The following is a 22,411-nucleotide window of genomic DNA, read 5'->3' as shown; positions in this document are numbered from 1 at the left end:
ATTTAAATAACCCCGCCCCTGAGGGCTGCCTCGAGGTCACAGGCTGGAGAGCGGAGCGGAGCTGACGGTCTGTTATTGGCCCCGCCCATGACCAGCCGTTTTTCAATAACCACACCTTTTTTGAATAGAGCTGAATAACTTTTTAAAAAACGAATTCTGTGGGGATATAAAAATTTGACAATATAAGCAGAGGTTACAATAGCTGTTGCATTTAAAAAATGGAAGTAGAATTAAATTATATTGGAAAAAACGTGATTGAAAGTTGTCTGTTTCGCCATTGAAACCTATGGGAATGGGTGGGGTTACGCAGCTTTCTGAAACCGACCAGCAGGGGGCACTCGACCTGTGGTGGCTTCACCTTAGAGACACAATGCTCTGTCTAGCTATACACAGACTATGGTGCATGTCCAGTTTTGAAAGTTTCCAGTACTGTGTAGATTTCAGTACTAAGTTCCAGTACTGGGAGGCGGGGTGGAGCAGGGAAAGAGTTGAGCATCCTCACAGCCTGATGGATGGAGCTGTGTTTCAGTCTGCTGATCCCCAAAACTCCGCAGTCTCCTTCCTGATGGCAGCAGGCTAAAGAAGCTGTGTGGGATCTTCTGCCAGACGGACGGCTTTCTGTTTGAGGTGCCAGTGATCTTGGAACTGGATAAGGTTGCTGAGTGGAGGACACTGCACACACTGATGTCCATCATGGATTATAATGGGCACCCACAAGACATGTACAGACAAGTATTCAGGACCCAAACTTCAGTAAATGTAATTACAAGTGCTCTATCAAGAAATGTGACTTGAGTAGAAGGTAAAAGTGTTCATTAAGCACCACAATTAAGTGGAAGTACTCAATTATTCAACATTGTCTGTAGTTAAGAATTGCAACTAGTTTATTCTAAAATTTACTACTGAAATACTTAAAGTTAATATTGTGTTATGTAGTTATCACATAAAGCAGTCAAAAGTTTAAATGTTATACTGTCTATATGATTTCAAATGTTTAAGCTAAAGGTCGCTCACAATTCCTTTGGCTGTAGCAGCATTACGAACAATGAACAAGATAGAGTACATGTACATGGAGTCTTAAATTATCTCTGTAAACAAACTCACTCTGTTAACACTTTACTGTATATTCTGAACATCCTGCACTCCTGGGGCAACAAACGTAGTTCAAACTTAGGCTAGTTGTAACACAAGTGTTTAAGAAATTCAGATTTATGCATTACTGAATAAAACGGTTGTTCCTCCACACAAAGCAGTATATACGTTGGAGCTTGTAGCTATACTAAATATTACTACCTTGCCCTGAGCAGGAGCAAATTATAAGTAAACCAACTCTAGGTTACACGGCTTATTTGGAGCTTTGAGCAGAATAAAAAAAAATTAGGTGCAATATCAAATGTTTTAGCACTGAAGACATTATTTTAAAGCTTTCAAACTCCAGGTAAAAGCCTTTTAAACACAGTCTGGTTATGTTATTAATTTAGCACATTTTCTAGCTTAACTAGCTCATCAACCTGTTTGTTCAGCACACAGTAGCAACAATGCTAGCCTGTTTGTTGTCCGTAAACTATGGAGCCCATTCCCACCACCTAATATAAAAAAACAGCACATATTTGCTTATTATTAAGTAAACTGCTATCTCATTATTTTCACATAGTAATTCATTATGTTGAGATACTAAGTCATCATTTTGAGGTACTAATTAATTATTTTTGAGATACTACCTTATTATTTTAAGATAACAAGCCATTTTAAGATATAAAGTCGTAATTTTGAGATACTAGTAGACTGTACACACAAAGACAGAAGCATGTGAGGCGAGACTATCTCAAAATAATGAGATTACAGCAGTTTACTTATTAATAATAATAATAAGAAAAAAAGGTGCTGGATTTTTTTTATTTTAGGTGGCGGGTATTGGCTTCCATAATAAACGGTTTGTTCTAAATCTTAAATCTACTTTGCACTATTAAAGATATATCCAGGACATGCGGCTAGACACTAGTGTTTTTAGCCGTTTAGCTCCATTTACCCATTCACTGAGTTCTCCCTCGCGGGCTCCCTCTAGCGGTTCACGGTTACTTTCTGATATAACAGGGGATAAATTAAGTGGACAGACTCTCCATGAACAGGCTCTGACCCTCTGGGTCTCAGCTATAAAACGTTTTGGTACGTTTATAAATGAGCGAAAGAGACTTCTATGAAACCACATCTAGACTATTAACGTTTAATAATGTTAGAAAAAAGTATAATAAATAAATAACTAGTTTTACAAGGCAGCACCTGTTGGGTAACAAATGGCCTCATTGTGTGTTTATGCTGAAAGTTTTACAGATTTAAACAGTGCTGATATGCACTGTAATCTGAAGCCTAAAGTAGTTTTCACCATATATTTCATTGTTCCATCCATAGTTCTATGTGCCACAGCATTAAGTAGGAGGAATTATATTCCAACGTTGAATATATGAGTTAATTTTCTATTAATGTGCTACATTTTGAGACAGTTGTGACAATGTTGTGACAATTTTTTGTTGACACATTTTCTAATTATTATAGTTAACTAAACTGAATCAAATTATTCCACACAAATATAGGATAAAACAATTCTACTTACTTCACTTAAAATGTTCTAATTTACTTCCATTTAAATATAACTTTCATGTGCAAATGTAACTTGTACAAAAAATTAGTTTACACAGATTTTCTAAGAGAACACTGTTAGTTTGTCATGCATTTTCAGTTACTGTCAGATGACTACGGTCTTCAGTCAGCAGTGACTCTGGGTTATTTGAGGAAATGCAGTATCATCTTAAAGCAGCAATGACTCCAAATGATCCCAGTGCTTTTAGCGGTTGTGAAAGTTTGTGCACATTTATATTCAAAGAAACTGCTTGTAGAATGACACAGTAAAGTAAAATACCAAAACTATATTTACAGTATATACATTTAATCTTTCTGTAAAAAAAATAAATATAGTAATAAACTGCATGAACAGATCATTGAAGCTGTGTCAAGAATACTAAAAAATTAAGCAAGAAATAATTGATACTTTAATATCCTTTACATTCAGGACCACTTTTACATATCATTACTTTGCAATAAGCAAATCCGAGTACCCTAAAACTCCAGTAAACAGTTTTAGCATTTTTTTTCTCCGCAGGCAGATGGGCCTGTAATCAACTTTTTTACTTTTAGATGTCAAGGTCATCATCTGGGTCTTCTTCATCAAAGTCATCATTGGCGTCAGGTTCATATATAATCCTTCCAGAACCCTGACCTTTCTTCAACAGAGCAGATTTCCTAAAGCAGCAAAAAAAATGTCTCAAACTTTATTTTAACATTGACAGTGAATCAATTCTCTTTTTGCTCCCGCAATGAAGTATGAATTTGAGAACCATATAAAGCAATTAACCTTCTTCTATATTACATTCACAGTAAAAGCCAAAATACTTGACCCTAACCAATTAAAATGTGTTTAAAATATCTAATGACAGCAAGATTATTATTATTGTGGTGACAAATTAAATAATACTTACTTTTCTTGGCTGAAGACAAAGGGTAGAGCAACTTTTTCCTTTGCTTCCCTCTCCACTTCAGACAAGCGAAGATTAAAGGTCAAGTTTGACGCCGGATCCACCTGCAGACGTAAAAAACAACAATAAAAACATGTATTTCACCTCCAAGTGTGGGTGGATGAACACTAAAAAGCATAAGAGAAAAAAACGGAAAAGGTTTACCTTTGCATCTGAGTGCACCTGTGCATGTCCAGACTGGCTGGGCCTTTTCTCTATAGACAGTGATAAATTTTCCATCACCGTGAAAAACTCCTCCTATCCAGAAAAACAGGAAAGCTTTTCACATCAGCTTTCAAAAGACTAATGACTGCTGGCAGCAAATGCAATAATTACTAAACCTCCAAAACGTTTTAGGAACAACTAATTATTTACCTCTTGCATAACCTTTCCAGATTTTTTACGGTGAGTTGTTTTGGCCTCAGCATACAGTGCATTATTCACAGCTGTCACCGTGATTACAGTATTGGCTAAGTGGCATATACTTTCAACAATTCCCTGCTGATGAAGATCCATGTGCAGGAGACAACAAATCGTCCTAATAGCGCCACCTGGTGGTCACAGAATTTATTTGTTAAAATTCAGACAGTGAGTAGCCTATCCGAAATACAGTATGTATCATGTATGGAATTTAATAGCAGTTTTGTAATTGATATATATTTTCTAGGCTAACAAGATAACAATACTGTCAACCAATGTGGTTTTACTATAAAGTGCTGGTAATTGTCATTATCAAATTAAATGTGCTAATTTATACACTGCCTTAAGATTGCCACATCTTCCAACTCTTCCAATACAACATTATCCTCCTCCCAGCTGTTAATATTACAGAGGTATATTATTAATTTTAATTTATTTGAAGATGTCAAAGACATCATTTCCATTCAAAACAGCCACACAAAAGTAATATTTTTTTAGCTAAAACTAAAAAGTTTTTGGAAAGTTTTTCCTCTACTAATCCAAGTAAAAAGGCCTTTTCCAAACCATTCTCTCCTTACTAACCCTCCACTTCACTTCATATGAAGGTCACCCTCTGTGCTGTGAAGGGAGCTTCCAATTAAGGGGTGAGGGTATAATTAATTTAGAGTCAACTTTTGATTGCCTTTTTGCTTTCACATGAAAGCAGAACACTTTTGTTGACATTGCTACAGATTACATTTTAGAAATAATTCCAAAATAAGCAAATAAGTTCAGTTTTTAAAATGACAAACCTTTTTTGAGCTTGTGAAGTTGCTGACAAATGGCAACAGGATTATGATGCCTTTCAATCCAAGACAATGAGTCAATGACGAGAACTGAGGCTTTAGCATGTTTTGTCTCACGAACCAACCGTGTAATGTTTTCAGCACTGAACTGCTCCACTGTAAACGAGGACTGCTTCCTCCAGCCCAAAGGGTCAGAATAAGCATTGTGAAAGTGAAACCTATTGGCACATAAGACAACATCTTACTGGTATTTTGTAAAAGCTTGACATAAAAGAACAACAAAGTATACACTATCAATACATAATGTAATCTTGATCATTCATAAAAAAATTCATTGTTGCAGTTTTACTGGAGAGTTGTCTGTGAAATCTGCCACTGCCTGATTTTTTTCCCCATAATTTAAACATTCCACTAGCAATTCATTCACCGCCACAAAAAGTCTGCATAAAAAATCCTGAGGGAAAATATCTCATTTAGAAGTAGAAATAAGTTAAATTATTATGATTTTTAAATGTGCACGTGATAACTTGCATATCTTATTTAAAAAAATAAAAATAAAAAATAGTGCTGACAAACACCACAATTGCAGCCTTCTAAAGAGCCTATTAATACAACATTTATTACTGAGTATTTTACAACCTGTCTGTTAAATTAATGATAAAATTATAATCTAAAAGAAGAAATTATCTGGCTGAAATACAGTTATCAATTTAGTGTACACATGCATAGTCCATTTTTTCTGAATTTCACCAAATAGCACTTCTGCTTCTTTTATTAGAAGTAAGACTTAAGTACAGCACTGCATTTACTTACTTCAAAAATTAGGGTATCAAACCCTCATGCGTTGTAATTTTTATTATACCGTAAGTATTACTAATCGATTAACACATGAAAGGCAAAGCAGACTGACTGACTGTTTTCAAAGGAAAAGACCAGTGACCTGGGTTAGGAACTAAAGGGGTTAATGAAACACATGGTTATTCAACTCAGGGCTCAAAGTGTTGGTTGTACTTTTTTACTCCCACCAACAATATGAAGATTTTTGATATGAAGATGAATTCGATTTTTTTAGTGTAAGGATCATATTTTCCATACTTACAAGTGTTTGTTATTACTGTCCAATTCTGATCTCAATTCTTGTTCAGGAACTTCAAAGCCCAACACATGGACATCCTCTTCCCTAAAATCCAACAAAAAAACAGACAGTCAAACATATATATATATTTATAAATAAACATTCACAGTTCAGGCCATGCCATGAATGTTTAGCAAGGGGAAAAAGTGTATAGTTCTGTTTGTATGTTTTGGCACTACAAATTATATGATTTAGGCCCATTCCTTTTTCTCTTTTTTTACCCCTACCCATTGTTTTGAGTGTAACCCTTTCCCTTGAAACAGAGCTACAAGGGGAATAAGTGAAATCCTCCCCCTTAGAATTGGTTCAACCCTTCAAGAAACCGTTTGAGATATATAGCAGTGGAGCGTTGAGTTCAGCAACCTAGCGGGTGGTTAACTAGTTAGCTTTAGGGCATCGTATGTCTTCAAAAAGGGGGCAGGTGGTGCAGGATTTTACTATTATCGTCTATTCCTGAATTCACAGTGATGGGGAGCTGAAATTAGCTTTTATTTTATTTTTCTGTTTCACCTTAAAGGCTTTTAAAGGAGGAATGGGAAAGTTAGCTAGTTAGCTTACTACTGAGACAAACTACTAATCAATTCTTTTATGCTTATTATAAAAAAGGGCCATACAACATTGAAACCACACATTACACTATAGTAATATAGTGGATTTTATTACTTATCCCATATAGTTTATATCATAAAAAAGAATTGTGGGTTTCTTTGGTCACTTTTGCCACCATCTTGCCAGTGATTTTCAGTTCTCTGTTTTGAGTGTACCTCTGCAAGAATATCAGTTTAAGTAACCCTCCCGCTACCTCTACAGCCTAACAAGAAAATGACTAAGATGCAATAAGCAGCAAAACATGCTAATGACACTTAAACAAATAAATATGTAAACAGGGTTCACTTCATCATGACATATTTAAATATTCTATTATATTAAAGAAGTGCCAGTATCAATATATTCCCGAATATGTTTTATCATAAGACATTTGACCTATTAAACTTAATTAATATAAATCTGGAGAGACAGTATTTACAGCTATATGTGAAAACCATTACATACCTTTTTAAAGCACAATTTATGCAATACTTAAGCAGGTCACGTCCAGAATAAGAGGAGGTGTCTGATGGAGAATACACACAATTTAAGTCAGCTGTTTTAAGCAATGTAAGTAACAACGAAAACAAATGTCAGCATGTCAACTTTTCATAGTCATATTTTACACAGCCGTTTCAAAGATCATAAATAGTTGCCAAGTTTTCTGCTCAGTTTGGTCACTGTATCATTAGTTTATGATGAAAACATCAGTAACAGGGATTAAAAAGAGTGCAGTGTTAAATATTTGCTTCAAGAAAAACGACTCAACGCTGACCTGCCATAAATGTGTGGTTTAGAGCACAGACTTAAACTAAGTTACCTCGAATAATAACGATTCCTCCTGAATCTGATCCCTGTAACACTTCTGTCAACATCTCCAAGTCGAGCTCAGTCTCTCAGTCCACGTGATAGGAAGAACAGTGTTGACAGACTAAATATTAGTCTGCTCTATTAACTCTCCACTCTTAGATTACCGGGTGTAATATAGCGGAAAGATGCTAAACTTCAATGTGTAGGTTAGAATATCAAATGTTCAGCCATGTGCGCTAGTTAGCTTAGCCTTCTGCTCTTCTTCAGTCATACTGTAGCATTACTGAGAACATAGTAAATACCGCCACCTGCTGTAGCTATACAGTTGTACACTCGCTTACTCGCTGTATTATCACTCATTATTACCATTTAAAAGTGTTTAAAACAAAATATTATGAACATTTGTCCAGAAATTTTGTACAGAACATAGCTGATGTTTGTTTTGACATATAAAATAAAAACGATCTAAAATAATGTCTGCTTTTGTATCTGTAGGTTTTTAAGTGTATGTAACGTTAGGCATAACAGATTGATTTTATTTATTAGATGTTTATTTTAAAATCTTCAGTTTTTATGTCAGGTTCAATTTTACAACTGCCTACCACATCAACCAATAATTAATAATAGCCTCATTAGCTTCAAGAAACAACTTAAAACTTCTAAAAATGTCCTTTCCTGCTTCTTTCTTGAGGGAAAGTACTTTTTACAAGCCTCTTTAAGGCTTTTATACTTTTTAATAAGTACTCATATTGACTCTACTTTCTTTTGCAAATAATAAATAAAAATACATACATTTAATATTACAATTACACTGATTTATTTATATAGACTGTAACTAATTATTATAGGACAATATGTTATCGTTTCTTATATGTATAATAAACAATAAAAATCTTATAGAAACAGAGAACGGGTGAGTTTTAACTTTGTGTGTATCTCGACTGGGCGTAACACACTCAGTTAACTCCTCCTATTTATCAGCTCATTTACATAATATAAGTTTAGGGGATAAGGAGGAGTGAATCTTAGCTTAGCACTTTTAAGCGCAGCATGGCGCTTTCTACATGGATGTAGTCCATGTATGTAGGTCACTGCTTAAAACATAACTTCAAACACAACACATAAAATAAATCTTAAAACGTAAGTCCTAAAAACGTACTGAGTAACTAACGTCTATCAGCGTGTATATAAATATATACATTGTGTCATATGTATTTTTTATTCAGGAGAGTTACCTGCTGGCCATCTAGAGTGAGGAAAAATAATAATAATAATAATAATAATAATAATAATAATAATAATAATAATAATAATAATAATAATAATAATAATAATAATATTTTGATAGTAAAGTCCTAATATTTTTATCTAATCTATTTTTATCTATCTATTTATATCTAATTACAGTATGGCATTTCGGGAATAAATCTGTAATATTTCGAGAATAAAGTCGTACTATTACCAATTTAAATCTGACTATTAAATAAAGTAAAAATATTTTGAGAACAAAGTTGTTATATTTTTATGTATTTTTGAGTGGCCCTAACACGCCGTCCTAGTAGAAAAACGTTTAATCCACGACAGTATTTTTATAATAGTTGGTGATTTTTTTTACCTAACTACGCAAAGACTACACGACTTCTGGAAATCGGACTACAGTTCCCATGATTCTTTGTGGGAGCTTTGGCTGTGCACGGTCTGGCCGCTAGGGCGCGCCGCGCTCCTGCAGTGTGTGCGGGATGAGAAATCAGTTGACACGGACGGGCTGGTTGAGGCGCGGTGAGGACGACACGCAGTCGTATTTCGAAGAACTTTGCTCGCTCTTCTCCAGATTTATTGGAAAAGAAAATCGCTTGATAATCCGATCATTTCGACAAACGATGGATACAGACACCATGGTTAATCTACGGTCTCCAGAAGAGTCGCTGATTCGGATTGCCTGGCATTAAGTAGTTGATCAAAACTGTCTTGACTGCCAGGATTATTTATGCAACGCCGTGACGGAAAAAATTATCTCGCGAATCGTAAAGTTAAAACAGCACGTTTTTGGACAATAGAAGACACGGAGAAGGAAAAGATAGACTTTTGTGACACGAGGGACGAGTAACAATCGTCCGTTTTTCTTCTGTGTGGAGAAAGTGTGAGCTAGCTTTAGCTGGTCAGCTAACGTTAGCTGGTCCGCACGTCGCCGGCTAGGGATTTGCGCCCAAAGCCGGTGAAGAGGCGACAAAAAGTGCCAACGAAGCTGAGAGGACCTCGTAGCCGAGGAGACAATGCTTGAGATAATGTCTGAGCACCAGGGTAAGAAAGCAGATTTCAATGCGAAATTATTTGGCTCCATAGTGCACCAGTCATCGGTCTGTTAGCTAGCCGGCTATTATTGGCCACTTAGTAGTTGGAATCAGACTAAACCCCACAGCTAGGCTGGCTAACTATAGCATTAACTAGCTAAATATTCAGCTAAAATCTGCCTGAATAATGATTAGTTGGCACGTTGTGGTTTAGAACATCTTTTTAAACTAACATTAGCTGACTAAACAACTTTGTTATCTTGGTCTTTAGTTACAGCTATTAGCCAACACTAGCTAAACTAGCTAGGTTAGCTAACTTATTAGCTCTCTCAGTCTCTGGCTAGCTGGTGTTAACGTTGATTAATCTCGATCTGTCGCGCTAACGTTGTTGTCTTTGATGATTCCCCACCAAGCATAGCTAGCGAGCGTTAGCTAACCCAACAGACAAACTGGGAACTTTTAATTAAAATTTTACTCACTTTCAAAACAACAATATGCCACCGTAATAACGTTAACGTAACACTTAAGCTAGCTAACTACAGGAGTTAGCTAGTTAGCGAGCTGCTTACCGCGGCTGTCTTTGCTTTTTTCTACGCTTAGGAAGAAAAAGCGGATCTGTTAAACAGAAGCTACTGATCATGCTTTCCTTTTAAAGTAACGTTGTTTAATATCGCTGCAAAACACACCTAGTGTCGTTTTTATCCACTAAACTTGATGCCCTCTCAAACAGGTGGTGATCACAGGGCGAGGCGTAGCGAGCCAACCGCAATGGTGGCAAATCCGGGTCCGGAAAGTAAAAATCCAGCCCAGTCTTTTTTCAAGCATAAAAGCTTACCTAAGCATTCAATCTGCATTTTGTGTTATAATTAGTTTTTTTTGTTTTTGAATAAACTTAAAATACGTAATTGTGCATGAACTTGGGATTCATACACTGGAATTTTTTACAAAATTTTGTGTTTTTAACTTGTTAATAATACATTTCAGTATTCAGATCCATAAATTCAGTCAGAAATACAAATATAGGCCGAACTAGAAACATCCAGCAGATCGGTTGGAATTAAATTATACGAAATTTGTGCATCTGATTTTTTTATGCATTTACTTTTTCACCCATCTACACGAGCTCAGAACACAACAAATCCTGTCAGCACTTAAATGTAAGAATTACGCCACCTAATATGTGTAGTGTACCAAATGTCAGGTCATTTTTAAGTTAATTAAATTCTACAAAATGTAGATTCAAATATTTTTTTAAGGCTCCATAGCTTTTGTTCCAGCTGTTTTGCAATATGCAAGCTTTAGCAGCATAGCTGCCCAGCAGTATGCTCTAAAGCCTGGGCTGGATTTTGTGAACGATGGCTAGTTGTTAGCTTCCTTAGGCTAGCAGAGCTTAGCGCGCTACTGTAACAGTTAACGCTAGCTAGCCGCTGCGCTAGCCCGCTAACACGGAGAAGTGTCTTTGTGTGCCGCGGTTTGTCACTAAACACACACAATTCTGCTTATTTTGCTCGGTTTTGTTTCCACTTCATCTCTAAACACATCGCAGTTTAGTCGCTAACCCGAATAACGGCTGTTGAGTTTCTTCGTAGTGACTGTACTAGCTAGGTTAGCTTAACCTATCGCGCGAGCACCACTAGCTAGCGCTAACTCGATTAAAGCTGCCCGTCTCCGCCTGTCCGCCGTCGAAAATACCGCGGTTTGTGGCGCTCATAACTCTTTATAAATATCTCTCAGGTAGACTAGTTAAGCTACAGTTACCGTATTTTAAGTTAAACCCACGAAATTGTAGCTGTTAGTTAACTACTAGCTAAGTCGTCGGAGACTCGAGTAAGCAACGTGAGCTGGACTCGCTAAAATGGTCTCCTGAACCGCTGCGAGTACGTTACCAGACCTGCTTTTGTAAGCGTTAGCCTGAAAACTCCTTTCTAGCTACCTGATAACACAGCTAAAATGTAGCTAATGTAGATTATGGATAATATATCTGTCTTTATTTAATGATAATTAAACGAGCCAATGGATATATTCATCTAATCCTCTGAGCCTTTTGCTTTTTTTTTTGACAGATTCATTCAAGTGCAAAACAGAGCCCCTGGTAAGTTTGACCAAATGTCCTAAACTCTTCTCAAAGGCTGTGCATACATGACACGACTCTGAAAAGACTCTGTTTTTGATAATTGTGGAAGTATTAGTAACTGGAGGTGTTTTTGTCATTTTCAGCCACCTGAGAGAAGGAAGAGAACAGTGGAGGACTTCAACAAGTTCTGTAGTTTTGTTTTGGCCTATGCTGGCTACATCCCTTCTCCAAAAGAGGTGAGTCTCAGTAATACAACATGGCACTTTTTTACATTTCAACTTCAGGCTTTTTCCTGAATTTATCTTTTTTTTTTTTTTTTTTTAATTAAGTTTGTCCACTCCATTTATTTCCATGTGTTGAATTTATTATTTTTTTTCCCCCCCATTTACAGGAAAGACCATGGTCTCCGGCCTCCTCCAGTTCTCCGCACAGCTCTGGTGCCTCAGGTGAAAGTGGGGTAGGAGGTGGTGCCAGCTCGAATATGGCTGCAGACTGGGGAGACGGCAACTCAGACCTCCACACCATTCACACCTTTGTGCGCAAAGCCCGCGCCAACAAGGGCGTCAAGAGCATGCGTCGCCTGCCCTCTGACAGCACGCTGCTGGACAAAATGAGACTAAAGGACCCCTTTTACAAGGGTCAGACAGCCAACAAAGCTGAACGTAAGAAGGACAAGAAGCTGAAGCGACTTTCTCTTGGCTCAGGTGCAGGAGATAGCAGCAGTAGTGGCGGCGAGAAGCGCGCCAGGATCAAACGCAGCAAAAACCCCAAGCAGCCCAAAGCCCTTAAGAAGCTTAAGAACTCTGCACCCAGTGAAACAGACTCTGAGACTGGCCTTGGCCAGGGAGAGGAGCATTCAGACCGGGGAACACTGCCGGTGCTTGAGCTGCAGGACCAGGAATCCAGCTTGGTAAAGGCTGAGAGGGAGGAGGCAACAAGAGAGGCAGATTTGAGCTCCAGTGAAGGGGAGACATGGATAGCGGATGAAGATATCATGGTGGAGTCAGGTGAGGGACTTTCCTTTTTTTGGTTGATGGAAATGGATGAAAACAGAGACTTAAAGTTTTATAGTGTTTATGTAAACTTTGAAATCACTTAAACTTTACAAATTAAACATACAAAGTTTTATGAACTGTTCAATCCAGAGGGACTAAAAATAAACATTTATCAATATTCAATAATGTTCTTTACATATATGGTTGAATTTAAACGTCTGTAGTCCATATGCTAGGTATATGGTACCTGGTAATGTTTTGCTGGTTTCAGGGTGCTCAGAGATTGAAATGCCAGTTTGAGTGACCAGTTTGGCCAGTGAGCAACATTGCACATTTTGCCTTCACATAATTTTCTTTTGCCATTAAAGTTCAAGGTTAAACTCTTCACTCTATAACTTTTTATTACAGAACTTTATAGGCTTATTTTGGTTGTTGGCAAGTTCTGACCTGTTTCCCAGCCTCACACACAGACGGGTACAGGTTGTGGTTCTCGGTTTGTTTAGTAATTTTGATAGCTTGATGGCTGTTATGTGGAGGGGTCAGACTTGTTCTCCTCCAACAATAATTGCCCCAACCTTGACAGTATTGCGCAATAGGCTGCTTTGGGACAGCGTTTTAATTCAGGAGGAGCTTTGTCACTAGGGGGTGCCATAATACAGCTGACATGTCCAAAACATGAACTCAGCAAAAAAAGCCATGCCTGCTCCGCAGACGTCTGTCTGGTTTTGTGTCAAACAGATGCACAGACTTAATGTTTGCGCTTTACATTTTGGAGGCATAAACATATTCACTACAAGACCCACAAATGTTGTACATGTGTGCTTTTTCTGTAGTGTATTATATTACAAATGACTAAGTAAATAGTATTTTGAAAGTTTTTAATACCTCTTTGCTTTGACTAATATATTTTAACTGCAGATATTTAGGTGTACTTTAATTTAAAGTTTGATTGTCGATGTCCACTCTGCAGAGGTACAAGTATAAAATGTCATTACGTAATTATTTATAGACTGCAATTTATTTGGTTAGATATTTGTGGTTTATGATGTAAATATTGTTGGTATGTTGTGTATTGACACCCATCCTGTTTAACCCATAGGTGACGACTCGTGGGACTTGATCACCTGCTACTGTGGGAAACCCTTCGCTGGACGGCCGATGATCGAGTGCAACCACTGCAGCATATGGGTGCATCTCTCCTGTGCGAAAATCAAGAAGTCCAACGTACCCGACATCTTCTACTGCCACAAATGCAGGGATGCACGACGGTTGAGCCATAAAAAAGACCCTTAGAGAAAATGCCCACTCTGAAAGAAAGCCCTGAATGTTCCCGTCCTTCACCTTTTTTATCCCATGTGAGAACAACACACTGTTTTTGAGGAAGAGTTTTTTTCTGCAGTCAGTGTTGCTGGTTTGTGTCCCTTCCACACGTCAAAGAATTATTTACATATTTGACAATCATAAATATTCAAATCAACAGATTAATTCCTCCATGTTCACAGGAAAACTTTTTAAGCAGCTTTGCATACTACAGTCTGATTGACACATTAAAACAGACAACTTTTATTTATAACAGTCTCCTAATAACAGAGCGTAAAGAAGGTAAACAGTGAGTTTTGCCTGTCCACATGTAGAAACTATCCATGTACAGGTTATTACTTTATTTACTTCATCACTATTAGTATGAATGTTTGGTCTCAATATAGTTTTAAATCTGTTTAAAATAATTTCGATATGCATTGCGAGATATTAACGCTAGGCATTACGTAAATGTCTGTAGGTTACTGGCGCTTTTTTGTCTGTGTATGATTTTTCAGCAGCACCATGGCAATCCTTTCATTAACTAGCACTTAGCTGTCAACTCCAGTTCTCACTCTGTGCTCAATACAGAGAATGTTATTTGTTAAATTTGTTTTATCAAGCTAATTTCAGACACTCAATTCTACTGTTTTTTTCTGTTTCTTTTTCTTTTTGTCTTTTGTTTCTTCTTTCATGGGCTTCATTCAACCAGTTATCTTTCAAATTGGAATATTTATCTTTCTCCACTCCCCATTCTCCTGCATAGAGTGAGCAGTTTAACGTTGTGCGTTAAATATTTCATTTTGATTTACTTTTCAAAGAAAGTTTAAATTTTGTGAGACTTTCGAGTGGATGGTGTATGGCAGGAGCTTTGCAGCAGCCCAATGGTTGTTAAAGCTCCGTTAACACAAAGTTAATAGTTGTAATTACAATTTGTTCATTTATTGTTAAAAAAGCTAAATGAGCTTTTAATAATATCTTGTCTGAGAACTGGTTAAGATTGCACCCACACCATTAGGCATTGGGTAACTTCCATGACAAGCTGTTATTAGGAAGTAGCTTGAAGAACTGCTCTCTTTTTGTTGTGTACAGAAGAGTTTATGCTGCAAATGTTGTGGCATTCCCACCCCCCTTTCTGGCGTTTGCTTTCTCTTTGGTTGGTTGGTGAGGTGGGGGTCTCTTGAAATCCCCAAAAGGTAGACTCTCACCCCCACCTCTCCTATTTTACTCTGTAAATATCATATCCTTTGAGAACTGTACATATATGAAAGCGAAGAGAAAAGCCAAGCAAATGTTATATTTTTGGCATCTGATGTTTTCTTTAACTGTACCTGAAGAAATAAAACCTTTTCTTTATTGGGGATCCTATCAGAAATGGTTTCGCAAGTCATTTGTTCTGCTTTCAAAAACTCTTTATTTAGCATGGGCACACGAGTACACAAGTGTCTGTCAGTTTGCCGACCACTAGAGGGCGATATTAAATAGTAATAAATAAGACAATGATGCATACAACAAAATAACAGGTTAAAACACTCACAAAATACACACACGCAATGCTACAAACAGTTTGTTTTCTGGATACAAGTTTAGCCTAATAGGCACTTAAAGACTTTTTAACTGAAAATTCCCACTGGTGCTGTTAGTTAGTTCAAGACTAGGCTTTGTCTGCGTCTGTAAATCCAGTTGATGTATGGACGTCCGTAGTTAATCACTCGTTAAAATAGGCCAGGTTTTCCTCAGGTTCCTCCTGTGAAGGATATAATAAAGAGTTAATAAGTTAATTTAAGTAAATATGAAGTTGACATGTCTCTTGTAGTGTGTGGTTCTTAATATTAAACATGACTTTCAAGTTAACTTAGATTTAAAAGTTTACCTTTCTGTTTCTGCTGGACAGGTAGGAGTTACCAATGCGGTCAAGGGGAACAGTAACCCTCGCCCTGCTGGCAAAAAAATGTATATGTTAGTTTGCATATCTGAAGATCTATACAGATAAACATAATAACTGGTGACTCAACATTGTAAGAATCCGAATATACATATTTCTACTTAATAAAAACTCACCTCTTGTCTTTGTTGTTGCGGTGTTGAGGTTTCGGGGGTGGTGGAATGTGTTCTACAGGTGAAGTGTGGGCAGTGAAGGATTTCGCAGGTTTGGGGTCCCAGTCCTGTGTCATTTCACCACCGTTGTCTGGCATGAACTCAGCCAGGTCAGTGAGTTCAGAGAGGTGAGGAGACACGTCCCGGCTGAGTCTGTGGGTGTTCTAAAAAGAAGGAGAATACATTAGAACAAGACAAGTACAATTTAATTCTTAGTTAGGAAATTAGTGTTGCACATTAAAGGCTCAAACGTGGAGTACCTAAAATGTATCTTTAATATTGTAAGTTCAGTATGGCTAAAATTCGTGTTCCATTCACTCTGCAATATTAAACATTTATTTAAAAGAAATTATTACACAATTATTATCAAACAAACATTTCCAGATACACTTACTCTGGCCAACCGCAGTCTGTCTGGTAGCAGGAATGCATACAGCTCATCTACTAAGAAGCAAAGAGCAAAACCAGGCAGCAGATACTTGTGGGACACCATCTGGGAGAACACACAGTGGAAACACCACAAGTCTATTAATAATGTTATTGAAAGAACACTCATACATTCTTCATATTCATATTAATAAAAATAAAATTAACCAATAAATGATTCCTTCTAAATAATGCTAATAATGCTTTTTTTTGTAGTAATGTCATAGAAGACTATCTTTTAGTTCTCCAAAAAACATATGTAACATGTAAAGAGACGTGTGAAGAACGTTTATGGTAACATTGTCCTATTTCTTTTCCAAAAAAAAAAAGTAAAACTATAATTGGTTCTTTAATGGCATCACTTATAAAGTTCTTTCTGGTACCTTTGTTTTTACAAGTGCAATTATTTATTTATAGACATCTAGCAACAATGTGCATTTACTATTTATTAAACATTCAAAAATAAAGCAATTCAAAATGCCTTACATATTATTCCGCAAATTATTGGAAATTAAATCTACAGTTTCTTTCTAAGAAAGACTAAACCATGCATTGTCCTTTTTACCTTCTCAGTATCTTCTTCTTCTTCGTCTTCTTCTTCAGATCTTGTCTTCAGCTGGGTGAATCTGCTCAGAGAGTCCTTTGGTTAGTTTGTGATGCTGTTCTCCAAGTCTTCTGGTTTTTGTAGAGGTGAAGTTGGGGTGGGTTTATATGTGCAGAGGATGGAAGGGTCATTATGGGGTGGAGGTGAAGGGGTAGGTGTGGGGGGGTTGGGGGTTGAGTGTGTGACTTCATCCTTCCTAGAGTTCAAGAAGAACAAGCCAATGCGAGAATGTGCTGGAGAAAACTGTTTACACTTTTGTTTTAATCCAGATGGAACTGGGTGGAGAAGGTAAAGAGGTCAACAAGTGCCTGAAAAAAGTCCTGTGCCCACAATCGTAAAAAACATTAAATAAAACAAGTACTTCTGGTAGACATATAAACTGCATTAATAAAACAATGAGTAGATCTTTATTTAATAATCATTTCCCCCTTTAATATTGTAAAAAGGTTTTAATAAATGTGAATATTTTATTAATTAGGATTTTTCCTAAGCTTATTGTATTGATGTTGGCTCTGATTGTTTAAAATAGTTTGTGGAACAAACTCTTAAATAATTATAGGAGGAAGCAAATACACAGAAAGTATTATTGATTACCTTTTTTATAATAATTTATAATGTAATTATTCCTGTAATAACTAGCACTTATCATTCAATTTAGTTTGAATATTACAGTGTAAGCCTGGATACATTGAATTTACTTAAACCATTAAAAAATATGGTTGCCTTAAAATTTGTTGTACCAAAATTGTAAATTAATTTAAATTACGTTTTTGTTATATCAATTACTTCACACAATAATTTTACTTTAAATTTGAATTTAGCAAAAATATACTGTATATTGCTAAATGCTTTACACATTATGTAAAATATAAGCAAATGATGTTACCAAGCAGCCTAAAATATCAACTACCTTCAATTTAACAGTAAATTAACAGAGAAAATTCAGCTTGTTGCAGAAAGGTTACTTTCTTTAAAGCACCAAATTAGTAGAAGTGTTACTACCTGCCAGTGGTTACAATTATAGTCCAAGAAAGTTCAAGTTTTAATGTAAATAATGTTTTTACCTATCAATCATTTTACAGTGCAATACTGTAAAATGTACAGCTGGACAGTTTAATATCACTTCTTATCACTTTTTTGTTGTTTTATATTCAATAAATTGTAGAATTAAAAATATAAATGTTAAAAACAACACACAAATATTTTACATATTTTATTATATAATATCAAAATTATATATATTAATTAACACATTTCCTGTCAGATTATCAATACTAATACTAAAAACCCAAAATGGTTACAGAAAAAACTTAAATCTGACAAATTAATAATAAATAAAAAGCTATAAAAAATGAACAAATGAAAGTCAGTCTTTGCTTTTTAACCACGCTTCAACAGAATTATTTTAAAAAATATATACAAATAAAACAGGCCTGGACACAAATGATAATGTTACCTTTAACTCAATATTTTGAGGCAGTCACTGCAATCAAACGATTTCTCTAACTGTCAATAAGACTTCTGCACCTCTCCGCAGGTATTTTGTCGCACCCCTGATGAGCAAACTGCTGTAGTTTTCTCAGGTTTGAAGGGCCTTTTTCAGACAGCATGTTTCAGGTCCTTCCAAAGATGCTCAATAAGATTTAGGTCAGGACTCATAGAAGGCCACTTCAGAATGGGTATTTTTAGCTGTGTATTTTGGGTCATTATCCTGTGATAGGATGCCACCTGTGGAACAAATCCAGCCGTGAAATTTCCTCACTACTAAATATTCCACAGCCAACTGTCAGTGATATGATAACAAAGAGAAAGCATCTTCGAATAGCAGCAAGTCACACTATCAATGTAAAATAACAAGTGATTGAGTCAATTACTACAGATATTCAAACTTTAACTTCGTGTGGCCTTCAGATTTGCTTAAGAGAGTAGGGAGCTTTAAGGAATGAGATTCCATGGCTGAGTAGCTCACATGCTAACATATACTTTAGAAAAGCCCATGGTTGGTAATTGTTAGTACAAGGTTTAAAGAGAGTCAAAACATGTCTAAAACTCAGCTGACAGTTCCCAATGACAATTGGTGAAATGCTTCAGGCTTAGGGCACCTAAATTCGAATCACTTTAAAAAGTTATTTTATGTTTTAGTTGGGTCAGTACAACTCAATAAAATGAGTTCAGAGAACCTGAAAACCCAAAAATGCTTGTTGAGCCAATGAAAAAATGTGATTTCAAACAAACTTTAGTTTACTGCATGTGTCAATGCTCTTTCTACAGTGTTGTTTCATACAGCTTTCCTATAGGCTCCTGGCTCTTATATACTGTATATGCATAATGCGTGTGGTCTCTCTCTTACTTACCATCTTTGTGTTGTCTGTTGCCCAAAGCTACCTTATCCTAGGCATGCATTAGAGTAATATATGTGGTAATTGCTAGGCTTTAGTGTTGTAGGGTGTAAAGGCAAGTTACCTTTATTCACTTTTTTGTTGCTGCAGTATTATGCTGTCAGTATTGGCATCTTTAGAAAATATGCTAAATATTTGAAGAATAAATATATATACATATATATTTGTTTACACTCTCAAATGTGATTGTGTTTTAGTCAGGAGAACTAATATTATCAAGTTGAGTGAACTTACCGACCAGTACAACTCAATAAAATGAGTTTAGAGAATTATGCTGTCAGGTCTTTAAAAATATGCTAAATATTTTGAGAATACCTATATATATAATATTTTTAAATAAAAAGAATTTCTTAAGCCCACAATACTTGGAAAAAAAAAAAACGTTGAGTTAATTTAACTATTATTTTGTGAACAAAACTTAGTTAAGTTGAATACACTTAACTGATTCAAGTTATCTTCCAGCTTTGATTTAGTTAAGTTAAAATTGTTATATATTTACAAGTATATTTTCAAATTGAAATGATAACTTGAATGAGTTGAATGAACTTAAAATTTTAACTTAAAAAGCAAAATGATGACTGAGTTTAGTTAAATGATTTATATTAAAAAAAAATTATAAAAATTGTTTTTTCAGTGCACAGGCTAAATTGATAACAATTTTTTAACATTCTGAAAGCATGGAGATTTCCTTAAAAAGAACTTGTCTACTACTGCTGCATATTTATTAGGTAATAGTAACTTTCACTGAAAGTTCTGAAAGAAATCAGGGATCTGCAGGGATGTGTAGTGGGTTGTGGTCTCTGTGTGTGGTCAGAAAGGCAATCTGATAACCTTGTCTCTGCAATTTCATCGGTGGCTTCTCATCTAACTCTGCTTGTCCACAGGGGATGGCATGGAGTACACACAGTGAGAAAGAGACGAGGCCTCGTGGATGGCCTACCAGCCGTCCGACACGTTTTCACTCTTCCTCTTTTCCCGCCCTATCCTAATTAATGCTATTTCTGGCCTCCTGGACCACCAAACACTGAGAGGCCGCTGACAGATAAAGAATGGTGTAAATAAACTCTCTGTACTACACATGCTCCACAAGCCCGCCCTGGAGTCTGTCAACACAGTCTGAGCCCAGTTAAGTTGGCGCCAATTACTCTAATTAGTACCCCTCTCCAAAAAAAAAGGCAGAAAAAAGAGAAAAGTCTGAGTGTGCGCGTGTGCATGATCATTGCTACCACCAGCCAACCCCCCCACTCCACCCTCAGATCTCTGCCCTATAAGTACCCGGAGTGATCAGCAGAGATAAATATAGAACAGCTGTCGCTAAGGCATGTCTTGGGTTCACTGAAACTCTTCAACATTGAGTTTTCACTTTATTGTAATAAAATCTGGATACTTATTCATCATTCATATGAATATCATTCAATATGCTAGAATCAGACACTCTGGAATAGCTGCACAACAGCCTATAAAGTCTGAATAACCCACGCAAAATGTCCTCTATAGGGGTATAAAGCCCTCTAGAACTAAGCTGTGAAGCACTAAGACTCTAGAGTGATAGCAATCCAAACAATAGCTCTGAAATCATAATCAGAGAGGCATTAGCAAACCAGAATGAATCATCCATCATACCATTAAAGCTAAATCTTCATAACAATGGTGTAGCATCTAGTGTGAAGTCATTGAAAAAATAATAATAATATGGAAACTATTGACTTAGTATAAAAAAGATATAAATGAATGTTTAAAGTCTATCTATAATTAATCCATTAAATTAATGTTTAAAAATGAACTAAAACAAATATTTCATATGTTTAAATGAAGGTCATTTGTTCGAAAATTATTTGTTCCAGTTTTCTATCTGTTTTTGAATTGAAAATTGCTATTTACAGACCCTCTCTAACTACTCTGACAATAAGTTGGCTATATTGCAAAGACAAAAGGGCAAAAAAGCAATAAATCCTTTTCTTTTCACTTCACTATTACTTGTTACTCTGTTTTGGTGTCTCACATGAAATTCTAATAAAATGCATTTAAGTTTGTGGGTGCAATGAAATAAAATGTTGAAAAATTGAAGGGGTATGAATACTTTTTCAAGGTATGGTAACTGCAGTTCGAAGTCAAATTCAAAGGTGAATTTATTGTCAATTCTTCACATGTACTAGGCATACAAAGTAATTGAAATTATGTTTCTCACCATCCCGCTGGGATGACATGACAAGACATGACTAACGCTCATACCTAAGACAGACTAACAAATAAGACAGACCTGTCCTAAACTCTAACAGTAAAGTTCACAAGTACAAAAATCAGACAGAACTAGCTAACACTAATACTAAATATATTAAACAAACAAAATGTACAGTGGTATGGATTAAATTAATAAGTAAACATTAGACTAAACATTTGGGAGTAGAAGATGGGTATTCACAGTGTAAATGTCATGAAATAAATGTCATAAAAATTGTGTGCAACTCTTGTGTGCAAGTATTCTTACTTTCAATACTCTCAGTATTTTTATTATTTTGTATCTAAATAATTTTTTTCAATTTCCCATAGTATTGTTTTACAATTGAGTATTGCAAAGTACATGGATTTCAAAAGTTCTGTATAAAATCAGGTCAACTGCTGAGTCACCATGGATTTCCAAATCCATCTGTAATATATTTCCATAGTTTAGCTGATCAGTGCAGTTTATTACTGTTTGTTCTTGAAGAGATCATCATCACATTTAAGTATTTGCCCTGCTTTTCAATAAAGACATTTTTGACAGAACACAAACTGTACAGTATTTCATTTTCCCAACTCCACAATACTCCAACATTTAGTGAAAATCCATTTCTGAACAGCGGAGATAGTTTTTCTATAGTAACTCTAACAAAAAGCAAGATAATCTCCTTGGTTTTGGACGAAACAATGATTAAGCAG

At 36.0% G+C, this 22,411-nt stretch overlaps 2 protein-coding genes across 2 annotated transcripts; one reads left to right on the top strand and one right to left on the bottom strand.

Annotated features, from left to right (window-relative positions):
- Positions 1 to 3,024: 3,024 nt before the first annotated feature.
- Positions 3,025 to 7,671, bottom strand: elp5 (elongator acetyltransferase complex subunit 5). The gene is made up of 8 exons (XM_007248146.4): positions 7,318 to 7,671; positions 6,963 to 7,023; positions 5,874 to 5,954; positions 4,781 to 4,992; positions 3,945 to 4,120; positions 3,735 to 3,827; positions 3,534 to 3,634; positions 3,025 to 3,297 (listed from the first exon to the last, which is right to left on the bottom strand). Exons 1-8 carry the CDS (start codon positions 7,370 to 7,372, stop codon positions 3,189 to 3,191), a joined length of 888 nt encoding a protein of 295 aa, XP_007248208.2. The 5' UTR covers positions 7,373 to 7,671; the 3' UTR covers positions 3,025 to 3,188.
- Positions 7,672 to 9,045: 1,374 nt separating this feature from the next.
- phf23b (PHD finger protein 23b) lies at positions 9,046 to 15,334 on the top strand. Its single transcript, XM_007248145.3, has 5 exons — positions 9,046 to 9,608; positions 11,662 to 11,690; positions 11,816 to 11,908; positions 12,064 to 12,679; positions 13,767 to 15,334. The coding sequence occupies exons 1-5, from the start codon at positions 9,581 to 9,583 to the stop codon at positions 13,958 to 13,960; spliced, it is 960 nt and encodes a 319-aa protein (XP_007248207.2). The 5' UTR covers positions 9,046 to 9,580; the 3' UTR covers positions 13,961 to 15,334.
- The last annotated feature ends 7,077 nt before the right edge of the window (positions 15,335 to 22,411 follow it).

This window comes from Astyanax mexicanus, chromosome 8 (assembly GCF_023375975.1).
Source record: "Astyanax mexicanus isolate ESR-SI-001 chromosome 8, AstMex3_surface, whole genome shotgun sequence".
Classification (NCBI taxonomy): Eukaryota; Metazoa; Chordata; class Actinopteri; order Characiformes; family Acestrorhamphidae; genus Astyanax; species Astyanax mexicanus.
The sequence above is the reverse complement of the archived record's forward strand: the minus strand, read 5'-3'. Positions and strand labels throughout refer to the sequence as shown.